The 12,364-nt window shown below is 38.3% G+C and overlaps 1 protein-coding gene across 3 annotated transcripts in view; it reads left to right on the plus strand.

The window, feature by feature from the left end:
- NPHP3 (nephrocystin 3) overlaps positions 1-12,364 on the plus strand; it is a 61,919-nt gene that overhangs the window by 23,020 nt on the left and 26,535 nt on the right. For all 3 annotated transcript variants that reach the window (XM_020893081.2, XM_020893082.2, XM_020893083.2), the window contains exons 8-13: positions 2,523-2,597; positions 4,104-4,277; positions 6,675-6,778; positions 8,743-8,857; positions 9,108-9,251; positions 9,726-9,823. In XM_020893081.2, the coding sequence (XP_020748740.2) occupies positions 2,523-2,597; positions 4,104-4,277; positions 6,675-6,778; positions 8,743-8,857; positions 9,108-9,251; positions 9,726-9,823 (710 nt within the window). The remainder of the gene's footprint in view (positions 1-2,522; positions 2,598-4,103; positions 4,278-6,674; positions 6,779-8,742; positions 8,858-9,107; positions 9,252-9,725; positions 9,824-12,364) is intronic.

Genomic DNA, 12,364 nt, shown 5'->3' on the forward strand with positions numbered 1-12,364 from the left:
AAATTCATATGTTGTTTTTAAGAACATGCTTGGGAGAGCAGTGTGCTGGGACAAAAGCTATGAGGTGGGAGTGAGCCTGGCATGTTTGAGGAAAGGAAGGAAGCTTGTGTGGCTGGAGCAGAGTGAGTGAGGGGACGTGAGTAGGGGAGGTCCCAGGGGGCCAATCCTGGAAAACCTTGGTTTTTCTCACTTAGAGCGAGGTGAGGAGCCACTGAAGGACTTTTAACCAAAGAGGAAGAAATGCTGTTGTGACAAGGCTGTCTTGGGCCGCTGTGTTGAGAATTGACTGTGGTTTGAAGGGAGGATAGTGGAGGGGGACAGAGCTGGAGAGCTCCTGCTGTTATCCAGATGAGAGTTGCTGGTGGCTCAGACCAGAGGATGTGATGAGAAGTGGTAGGATTCTGGATAACTTTTGACAGAGTCAATAGATTTCCTAACAGATTAGTTGTGGACTATGAGAGAATGAGACATGAATAGTGATACATACCTAAAAAGTGTATGATATGTAAGTGGACAAATCAGAATCATTACTGTGCATTTTTCTCAAGCACGGAGTCCTTCTATCTATTATTGGCCAAGGATCAGTGTAAGGAAGAGCCTTTTCCTGGTAACCCTTTCTGACGGTATTGGGAAAAGCCAAAAACTGATGATGAGTAGGAGAAGGATTTGATCATCCCTAGATGCAAAGCAGAATGTATTTTATTTTATTTTTTTTTTTTTTCAGAATGTATTTTAGAATAGAGATCACGGGCTTTGCATTACTGCATGCTGAGATAACTTGGTAAATGTTCATAGTTAATGATAAGAATACAATTAAACAACTATAGGGTTTTCACAAAGTTTCTGTTTCTGTATGTCCAGCCAGAAAATAAGATCAAATGTGAATACAAGCATTTTTCTTGAGGTCAGCATAACACAGTGAAGAGTCTAAGAAAAAAAGAGTACATTTTTATTATTGTTAATCTCCAGAGCCATTTCATCCTATTTTAATTATTTTAGTACCAGCCTACATTACTAGATGCTACAAGGGAAGTTACTTATTCTATAGATACTGCTTTTAAAAATTAGTACACCCCAGGTTGAATTTTTTTATATAGGAGTCACAATCTCTCTACTACGATTATAAATTTAAATGTAGGCTAAACTTCTTTGCTTTGTTTTGTAGAATTGTAGCTTTACTGGCATAAAGATGGATTTTGAATGTTATGTATATTGAATGGTACAGAAATACATAAGATGAAATTAGCTGTTTAATTTATGTGTGTGTGACTGTTTGTTTAAGAAAAAAAAAAATATGCCCTTTATTCAGGACATCAAAAGAAGGGACATTCAGCAGAGTGAGTAAAACAATAAAGGCTGGTATTTGGTTTTGCCTAGCTTTGCAATGTTCATAACCCAAAAGGTGAAGTGATTAGCAAGGTATCTACAAGTTTTTACCTGAAACAAAAGTATGAGAATTCAGCCATTGGAGTTTTCTTGAAAAAAACAAAAAAAACAAAAAAAAACTATTCCTTTCACCTGGGGCTAAGTCCCCCAGCCAAACAGGGAAGGAACTGAGAGTGGCAGTTGTGGGGGTACCTTGTCCTCTGCACCGCCACCTGCTCCCCAGGTGAAAGCCCCCTCAGCCTTGGCACATGGCCCCCTCCCCCCACCACTCCTCTGGATCACTCTATAAATAACCCACAGATCTGCTGAGCACCTAGGCCACAGGTCCACAGAGAAAAGCATAAGGAGCCCCCTTAACTCCCACTAAAGAAAGGCTGGTTCCCCCTGACCACAACCAGGGACCCCAACCCTTCCACATTTCCTCAGGTTACCCTGATTACCCTTCCAAAGCAAAGAGGCAGAAAGCAAGCTTTTATATGAGCCTACGTGTTGAGGTTGCAGGACAAGAAGAAAGAAACAAAAATTATTTCCCCCGAGGCTATGTGATAAAAAGAATCAAGCCAAACTTAGGAGTACTTTCCACACGCTCTGCTCCACATGATAAAATCTGCTTCTGTTTGCAGGCAGAGATGGGGCTCCACGGCCTTGCAGCACACCCGGGGGTGTAGACGCTGCACCAGGGCCCCAGCACATACCACCCCACCTATCCAGTTCCTTAGTAGGCTCCTGCTCTCTTGTTCACAATGGTCAGCTGTGTGCATCTGTCCAGACAAAGCGGACTTTCAGTGGTGATACCAGGTCCCGGACAGTTTTGGCATCACCAATACCAGTCACTTTTCCAGATGGACACATAAACCAAAAAGAAAAGCATACTTTTTGTTTATTTGCAACATTGTTCACACAAAATCCCTTGCGTGACCTTAGACAAGTTATTTAACTTGCCTCAGTTTCCTCTTCTAGAAAATGGAGAGTGTAACAGTGTCTCCCTTAAAGGGTTGTGAGGCCAAGTGAGCTATACACATAGAGCACTTAGAACAGTTCCTGACACATAAGCCTGTAAAAATGTTCAGTACCACCTCCTCCTCCTGTTAGTATGGCTTTTTCTTGTTGTTAAACTTCTTTTTATTCCCCCCTAGATCATTGATCACTTGGGAGAGCCTGCAGAAGGAGTCTATAAAACCTATATTTATGTAGAAAAGATTATTAAACAGGTAAATATGCATTCCCTGTAAGATTTCATCTCAAATATCTTGACTGATTTCAATAAAATTGAGTTTTCCAGAGAAAATCACTTGTTTGCTTTTTTGAAAACAATACCTGGGTTGTGTGCCCTTGTTTCTGGCAAGAGTCCATCCTGTAGTATTATTGTGACATTCCCAGTACCGTGTATCTGTATCTCTCAGCTCACAAACAATTTGATTCTTTAATACCCATCAGGTATAAAATGGATTACAAAAGTGGTAGGTAAAAAGCAAGTATTTGAGGGATAATGTTTATCCTGTTCAGTAGAGAGTCTTCTCAGATTCTTTGTGCACCTTGAGTTTTTGTAAATAGAAAAATTCAGGATGGATTTTACTATCTTCCTAACCATAGAGAGGAGTGAAAACACACCTCTATGTGTCTGAGGTCATGGATCACAGAGACATCTCAAACTAAAAGTTTCTATGATATCTCAGTATTATCTTGAAACTTTATATGAGTTAAATATTTTGCTTGATATTTACCTGTCTTTAATATTAAAAATCATTTAAAATTATGTATCAGCAAAAATGCTAATAATGATAATAAAAAGAAAAAGTATTCCCTATCTTCAAGTAAAATGGGCACAAGAAGATGTTTTGCCTGTGTTTATCCCTACCTGCTGACCTCTCCCTCAGGCTACTGGGAACCCTATTTGAGAAGTAAGGGTTTAGATTATTTTTTAAAATTAACTTGTGTTAAAGTATGGAGATTTGTTATTAGAGAAAAAGAGTGAGCCCTGAAATAAGATGAATTAAACAGAATAAATCGTAATAAATGAAAATGGACATACTCACCAACTTTACCACTTGTAGGACAATATAGTTTCAGTAATTAATATAAAAAGTAGATATCACAACAGAGATATTTAATATCAAAAACTCTATCTTAGTAATTAAATTCTTATAAAAATGTAAAGCAGCATATATCTTAGATATTAGCACAGTCTTTAAAATTGTTCACTAGCCAAATACAACCCTATTGTGTAACATTTTCAGAAACCAGATCCCCTCTAACTTTAGTGAAAGAGAGAGGTCTTTGTTTTTATTATTTTAATATTTCTTTGTGTTGTTCTGTTTGTCACTCAATCATGTCCAACTCTTTGAGATCCCAGGTACTGTAACCCACCAGCTTCCTCTGTTGATGGATTTCTCCAGGCAAGGATACTGGGGAGGGTTGCCATTCCCTTCTTCAGGAAATCTTCCTGATCCAGGGATTGAACCTGGGTCTCCTGCATTGCAGGCAGATTCTTTCCTGTCTGAGCCACCAGGGAAGCCCTAATATTTCTTTCTCTTAATTTTTAAACTATTACTTATTTTTTTAGTTATAAATTGATCCCTGAAGGTACCATAAAAGGCTGTAGGTTTGAACTTGCTGTCCAAGGTAGATGAGGGCCGCCTTAGGCCTGTGTACCGACTATACGGTACAAGGTCTTCCCCTCCTTCATTCACTTTTGTGTGCTTGCTCTTGGTGTTCAGGACATCCTGGGCTTTGAAAACACAGACCTGGACACCAAGGATTTGGGCAGTGAAGATTCTATTCCAGAAGAAGATGATTTTGGTGATGTTCTATGGGACATACATGATGAACAAGAGCAAATGGAAGCTTTTCAGCAAGCTTCAAATTCAGCCCATGAGTTGGGATTCGAGAAAGTAAGCATTTGGTTTACAGTTCCAACAAAAATCGGTTGCACTTAAAAGCTGTATAATTGTGGTTTAATCTAATTATAGTCGAGGTTAAGGATTGTGTTAATAACTCCCTCATGGCTTAATTACTCATGTTGAGTAATTACTCATGTGCTTAGGTTTGTATCATGTGAAAAAAAGTGAGATTCAAATATATCAAGCATGTTTAGTTACAGATTGTGCTTGTGTGCAAAGTCACTCAGTCATGTCTAACTGTTTGTGACCCTATTTGCCATAGCCCACCAGGCTCCTCTGTCCATGGGATTCTTCAGGCAAGAATACTGAAGTGGGTTGCCATGCCTTCCTCCAGGGGATCTTCCCAACCCAGGGATTGAACTCATGTCTTTTATGTCTCCTGCATTGGCGGATGGGTTATTTACTACTAGTGCCACCTGGGAAGCCCTAGTTACAGATTAGATTTATCAACTACATGTTTATTATGCTACCATCTGCAATCTCTAAGATAATATAGCTAGGAAACCTGATAAAAATAGTAAGGCTATCTATTCTTCTAGTTCCTAGAGGAATCAAAATATCAAACATCCAGAAAACAAAGCAGAGTAGTTAATGCAATAGGCAGATCTGTCCTTCAGCATCTTTAAATATCTAAGCAAATAAACAAGACTAGAAGTGTACAAAGAATCTATCTTCAAGTTTAAAAATCACTTAATATTTAAAAATTAATAAAAGAATATTTAAAGAATATTACAGTAGCTGTTACTAACAGCTGTGTTTTATAGAATTTTTAATGGCTTTTATAATTTAGACTGTCAGTTTTATGTCTTGGTTCCACTGTTTCCTCACTATGGCTTTTGATCAAGCTACTTAGCTCTAAGCTTTGACTTTCTTGTGTATAAAATGAGGATAACTAATAGACCCTACCTCACATGGTTGTTGGGGGTACTAAACCAGATCTTGCACATAAAGCAATTGACACAGTACCCATCACATGGTAATGTTAAATTGTTATTTCATAAGGAAGGCAAGATGTCACTATTTTGTAGTTGAAGAATGTGAGGTTCAGTTTATAGTTTGCCTATGAGCCCACAGAGTGTAGATTGCAGATGTAAGGTTTTAACCTAGGTCTTCTGGCTAGAAATCCCTTGCTTTCTTCTGTGGCAAGGAGTCTTAATGTGGGAAACACAGGTCTATAAAAAGACTTTGTGTACATGCTCAGTAGTATCTGACTCTTTGCTACCCTATCGACTGTAGCCTGCCAGGCTCCTCTGTCCATGGGATTCTCCAGGCAAGAATACTGGAGTGGATTGCCATTTCCTCCTCCAGGGGATCTTCCTGATTCACAGATTGAACCCAGGTCTCCTGAGTTCCTGCATTGGCAGGCAGATTCTTTACCACTTTAAGCCACCTGGACTTTAAGTGGGGCCATGAACTAAATTGTTAGGTCATACAACCTAACAATTTACAAGGTTTATGAGGTCATAAATCAAATAAGCCCTTTGTTTCTTGAGAAGCGTCATTTCTATCAGAAATATTTGAATTCCTGGGAAATATGATATGACAAACAGGAAAACTGATTGAAAAACTATACTAAGTAATTATTTATTGTAATTGCTAGAAATTTCTGCTACCCTAAAGCTCACACAAAACTACTTATTACATATTCTTTTGATTCCTCATCAGTTATCATTTACACCACTGATACACTTAAACATCCTAACCCCCAAGATGACTTTGAAAACTCCTTTATAACAACTGAGATATTGCAGTTTTCTGAGCAAGTTCTTTTTCAGCTCTGAACCAGGTTTTCCTATCTGGGAAGGCCTCAGAAATAAGAGTTCTTGGGCTTTGCATAGAATTCACTCAATTTCAAAAAGATCCTAGGTGGCCTGTCCTAACTTGATTCTCTGTAGCAGGTTCAGTGACTCCAAGGCCTCAGATAAGACCCTATCATTGTTTCTCAGGAATCCCTGGAAACTGAGATGGTCTTCAGAACAGGTGTTTTTCTGATCAGGAGATAGAGGATGCCTGCTGATGATTCCCTCAAGGTCTTCTCTGGTTCAGGAGCTCAGGGTAATACAGTAGCCTCCCTGCAACATTCTGCAGAACATCTGAATGGTGCAAAGCCCCACAGTGATCTAAAAGGCTTCCCCTCATCCATTAATTTACATTAATACTGTAGCAGAAGAAATTGGGGCCCATTCTTAGCTTACTCCTTTGGACATATTTAACCAAACATAAAAATAAGCAATTATGAGGGTACTATTGATTAAAAGTAGATTTCATTTTTTTCTTGCAGCTTTTCTCCACTGATTTCAGAGGATAATTGGAAATTGATTCTATTTAGCATTTGAAGAGGCATGCTCTTCCTCACAATTTACAATTTAAATTCATTTTTATTTCTAGTACTACCAGCGCCTTAATGATCTTGTGGCAGCACCAGCACCAATTCCACCCCTTCTTGTATCTGGAGGACCAGGCTCTGGAAAGTCCCTTCTTTTATCAAAGTGGTATGATGCAGTGCAATTGAACAGTTATTGTTGTCAGCATTTGAACTACTGAACTCATTCAACAAAGTGAATTATTGCATGTCTACCTTACTGCAGGGCCTGTATAGAATATTAACAAAGCAAAAGGAGTAAAATAACAGACTCATGCCCTGATAAATATACAACTTGAATGTTAGAGAGAAGATATAGAATGAGAAAGAAATAGCATTTGTGATCGTGTACATAAATTATGTTGTTGTTTAGTCGTTAAGTCTGACTCTTTTGTGACCTCATGGATTGTAGTCTGTCAGGCTCCTCTGTCCATGGGATTTCCCAGGCAAGAATAGTGGAGTGGGTTGCCATTTCCTTCTCCAGGGGATCTTCCCAACTCAGGGATCGAACTTGCATCTCTTGAGTCCCCTGCACTGGCTGGCTGGTTCTTTACCACTGAGCCACCAGGGAAGCCCACATAAATTGTATAGGTCAGAGCTAAGGGAGTGGTCAATATCAATATCAACAACCTCAGATATGCAGATGACACCACCCTTATGGAAGAAAGTGAAGAGGAACTAAAGAGCCTCTTAATGAAAGTGAAAGAGGGGGTGAAAAATCTGGCTTAAAACTCAACATTCAGAAAACTAAGATCATGGCATCTGGTCCCATCACTTCATGGCAGATAGATGGGGAAACAATGGAAACAGTGAGAGACTTTATTTTCTTGGCCTCCAAAATCATTGCAGATGATGACTGCAGCCACGAAATTAAAAGATGCTTGCTCCTTGGAAGAAAAGCTATGACCAACCTAGACATCATATTAAAAAGCGGCATATTAAAAAGAGACATTACTTTGCTGACAAAAGTCCATCTAGTCAAAGCTATGGTTTTTCCAGTAGTCATGTATGGATGTTAGATTTGGACCATAAAGAAAGCTGAGCACTGAAAAATTGATGCTTTTGAACTGTGGTGTTGGAGAAGACTCTTGAGAGTCCCTCGGACAGCAAGGAAATCAAACCAGTCCATCCTAAAGGAAACTAATCATGAATATTCATTGCGAGGACTGATGCTGAAGCTGAAGCTCCAATACTTTGGCCACCTGATTCGAAGAACTGACTCATTGGAAAAGACCCTGATGCTGGGAAAGTTTGAAGGCAGGAGGAGAAGGGGATGACAAAGGATAAGATGGATGGCATCAACAACTCAAAGGACATGAGCTTGAGCAAGCTCTGGGAGTTGGTGATTGAAGGGAAGCCTGGCATGCTGCAGTCTGTGGGGTCACAGAGTTGAACTGAGCAGTTGAACTGAGCTTAAGGGAGTGGTCAGTGTGACAGGGAATTAGGTGAATCATAGAGGCATGTACCTTTATTTTCAGTTACTGGGCTCATCTTTAAAGATTCATTGGGATTTTAAATATTTGAAATAAGGCAAAGACTATTTAGAGTGAAATAAATCATAAAGAATATAAAAATAAAGGATAATGTTTACTATGAATGTAAAACTAGTTCTTTAAATTATGGACTAAGGTTCATTTAAGCTAATAAACTCTGATTTTAGTTCATCATGTTATTTAAAAACAAGAGGTAAGACCATTTTCTTTCATTCATAGTTATTATTTACATTGAGGAGTTATCGTATGTTATTTCCTTTTTATTGCCCTTTTATTCAAAGTTATATTTCAAAATATTATTTTTGTACTTACCATAGAAACTTCTTTTTTCCTAGGTTAATGTTCATTTTACTAATACTTTAACCTCAAATGTATAGTGTTTTGATCTACATTAGTCACATCAATTTGTAAGTAAAATGAAGTTATAATTTTTAAAGGTTTATTTAAAAGAATCTAAAAGTGGAAATTTCCCATATTAATTCAAACTTAACTGACTGTGTAATTACTAACAGGTAGCAGTTGATGCTTAATGCATTGTGAATTCTTTTTTGTTGACAGTAAAGGAGGTTTATCAGTCTTACAAAAGGTCTTTTTCTTTCAGGATCCAATTACAACAGAAGAATTCCCCTAACACACTAATTCTTTCTCATTTTGTGGGGAGGCCCATGTCAACCAGCTCAGAGGCTTCCTTGATTATTAAACGACTGACTCTAAAGGTAGAATATACCATTTTTGGAGTTACTACAACTTTTATTTAGATTCAGAAGTTTCTGGCCTGAGGACCTGATGATAAACTAATTTTCAGTATTACCCATTTGTTTTGGTTTTGCATAAGGTTAAAAGTATATTCAATGTTATTGGGTCCTTCTGGTGACAATTTCGGTTTAAAATGCAGAGATAGAAATATTTCTCACCAGCTGTGATAAAAGTGTAGCTACTTAATTTGTATGTGTTCTCACCTTGTAGTTGATGCAGCATTCTTGGTCAGTATCTGCTCTGACATTGGATCCTGCTAAGCTTTTGGAAGAATTTCCACGTTGGCTGGAAAAACTCTCTGCCCGTCATCAAGGCAGCATCATCATCATTATCGATTCTATAGATCAAATTCAGGTATGTTTGCACTTTGTAACCTCTGATACACTCAGAAAGAGACAAAAATATCAGTAATGACAGATGTTGAAATCATGTTTGTGAGAAAAAAATGTTGATTTTGTTTTTTGTTTCTGCTTAATTTATAGAGAGGAAGCATGTGGATAATACAGACACACACACAAACACATACATATATATATGCCAGTAGACACTAGTATCTTGTTGGAAAGGACAAACTATATTTTCACAATTAGAAAATATTGTTCATTTTGACATAGTTTTAGGGCTTTGACATTTCCTTACGTGCCCAGAATTTGGATCAGTGATGGTAGTGTTTTGCCACTTGTTCTTCTAATATTCTGAGATAAATAATCCCCAAATAAGATTTTACCCTTAATAATAATGAGAAATATAATGAGAATTTTATTTTAATTGGAAAGCTTTTGAAATATTTTAAATTAATAGATGGAATTTTGTTCTTATATTTTTAAGCAAGTTGAAAAGCACATGAAATGGCTGATAGATCCACTGCCTGTGAATGTAAGAGTAATTGTTTCTGTGAATGTGGAAACATGCCCTCCAGCATGGAGGTAAGCTGCCCACATTAGTTATTTCTGGTTACATGAAATATTTTAAGTAGAAACAACGGTTTTTGCTATGCGATTATTCCTCATGTTTTTCATATAAGTGGGAGTGAGGGCAGGGAGAAGTGGACAAATTCAGGAAAAGGATGCAAGCTATAGCATTTTGTGGGAAGTTAGATCTGAGATGTGAGGGAGAAGACTAGGATGGCCCCCAGGTTTCTGGCTTGAGAAATTAAGTAAACTGTGGTTCCATAAACTAAGATGGGAAACACAAAGGACAGGCAGGTTTGTGGAGGAAAGGTCATGAGTTTTGTCTTTAGACATGGTTTGTTTGAGTTGTCAGTTATAGCTCCAATTGGTGATTTCTGGTAGGCAGTTAAATTTATGGGTGAGGAAAACAAGGGAAGAGCTGGGCCAGGAAAAATAAGACTAGACACCTGTGATCCTGAAATGCAAGTCCAATACTTAAAAAGGGATGCAGTGGTTGAGTTCTGTGAAGTGGTGTTTCTCAATCTATTTTTGTCTCCCTACCCCAGGAGCCTTTTTAGTAATTTTCTTCCTAATCACCTCCCTACCAAGAAATTTTAATATCACACATATACCATAAATAAATTCATGAATGTAAACAGATATATGTGTATTTGTTGTTCAGTTGCTAAGTCATGTCCAACTCTTTGCAACCCCATGGACTGCAACACGCCAGGTTTCCCTGTCCTTCACCATCTCCCGGAGTTTGTTCAAACTCATACCCATTGAGTCAGTGATACCATCAAACCATCTCATCCTCTGTCTCCCCCTTCTCCTCTTGCCTTCAATCTTTTGCAGCATCAGGGTCTTTTCCAGTAAGTTAGCACTTTCCATCAGGTGGCCAAAGTATTGGAGCTTCAGCTTCAGCATCAGTCCTTCCAATGAATAGTCAGGGTTGATTTCCTTTAGGGTTGACTGGTTTGATCTCCTTGCTGTCCAAGGACTCTCAAGAGTCTTCTCTGGCACCACAATTCGAAAGCATCCATTCTTCAGCACTCAGTTTTCTTGCAAAGATTAAAAGTATGCTCAGTGCAGTTGGGTCCTTTTGGTGATAATTTTGGTTTAAAATGCAGACATAGAAATATTTCTCACCAGCTTTGAGAAACATGACTCATATCCATACATGACTATTGGAAAAAGCATAGCTTTGACTATATGGACCTTTGCCGGCAAAGTGATGTTTCTGCTTTTTAATATGTGGTCTAGGTTTGTCATAGTTTTTCTTCCAAGGAGCAAGTGTAATTTTGTGGCTGCAGTCACTGTCCACAGTGATTTTGGAGCCCAAGAAAATAAAACCTGTCACTGTTTCCACTTTTTCCCCAGCTGTTTGCCATGAAATGATGGGCCCAGATGCTATGATCTTCATTTTTTGAATGTTAAGTTTTAAGCCAGCTTTATCACTCTTTCACCTTCCTCAAGATGTTCTTTAGTTCCTCTTCGCTTTCTGCATTAGGGTGATGTCATCTGCATATCTGAGGTTATTGATATTTCTCCTAGCAATCTTGATTCCATCTTGTGAGTCATGCAGCCTGGCATTTTGCATGATGTACTCTGCATATAAGTTAAATAAGCTGGGTGACAATATACAGACTTGATGTACTCCTTTCCCAATTTTTAACCAATCTGTTGTTCCTTGTCCAGTTCTAACTGTTGCTTCTTGACTTGCATACAGGTTTCTCAAGAGGCAGATAAGGTGGTCTGGTATTCCCATTTCTTTAAGCATTTTCCACAGTTTGTTGTGATCCACAGTCAATGGCTTTTTAGCCTAGTCAATGAAACAGAAATAGATGTTATTCTGGAACTCTCTTGCTTTTTCTGTGAGCCAACAGATGTTGGCAATTTGATCTCTGATTCCTCTGCCCTTTCTAAATCCAGCTTGTACATCTGGAAGTTCTTGGTCACGTACTGTTGAAGCCTAGCTTGAAGGATTTTGAGCATAATCTTGCTAGCATGTGAAATGAGTGTAATTGTACAGTAGTTTGAACATTCTCTGGCATTGCCTTTCTCTGGGATTGGAGTGAAAACTGACATTTTTCAGTCTTGTGGCCACGGCTGAGTTTTCCAAATGTGCTGGCATACTGAGTGCAGCACTTTAAGAGCACCATCCTTTAGGATTTGAAATAGCTAAGCTGGAATTCCATCACCTTCACTAGCTTGCTGGGGAGGGGAAATCTTACGCTTTTTATGTATAAAGCACAGATTTGTGGTTTATAAAAAGCATAAGGTTTCCCTTCTCCAACAAAGAATTTCAGCACTTCATTGAGAAAGGATGTTATAGGGCGATTAAATTTGACTGAATTACAAGTCATGTTTGGTCAAAGACTGTGTCTGGCACTGTTCCTCATAGGTACCAATACCCATGTTATTTTACTGATCATATACAACATAGAACTAGAAATGTTTTACCAGTTTACTGTCAATATATAAGCTTTTATCTTATAACAGTGTTTGTTGTGATTAGTTGCTAAAAGTAATGACATGCATGTTCTAACATGTATAAAGGAAATAACATTACTTAAT

The sequence above is a fragment of the Odocoileus virginianus genome, chromosome 4 (genome assembly GCF_023699985.2).
Source record: "Odocoileus virginianus isolate 20LAN1187 ecotype Illinois chromosome 4, Ovbor_1.2, whole genome shotgun sequence".
Taxonomy (NCBI): domain Eukaryota; kingdom Metazoa; phylum Chordata; class Mammalia; order Artiodactyla; family Cervidae; genus Odocoileus; species Odocoileus virginianus.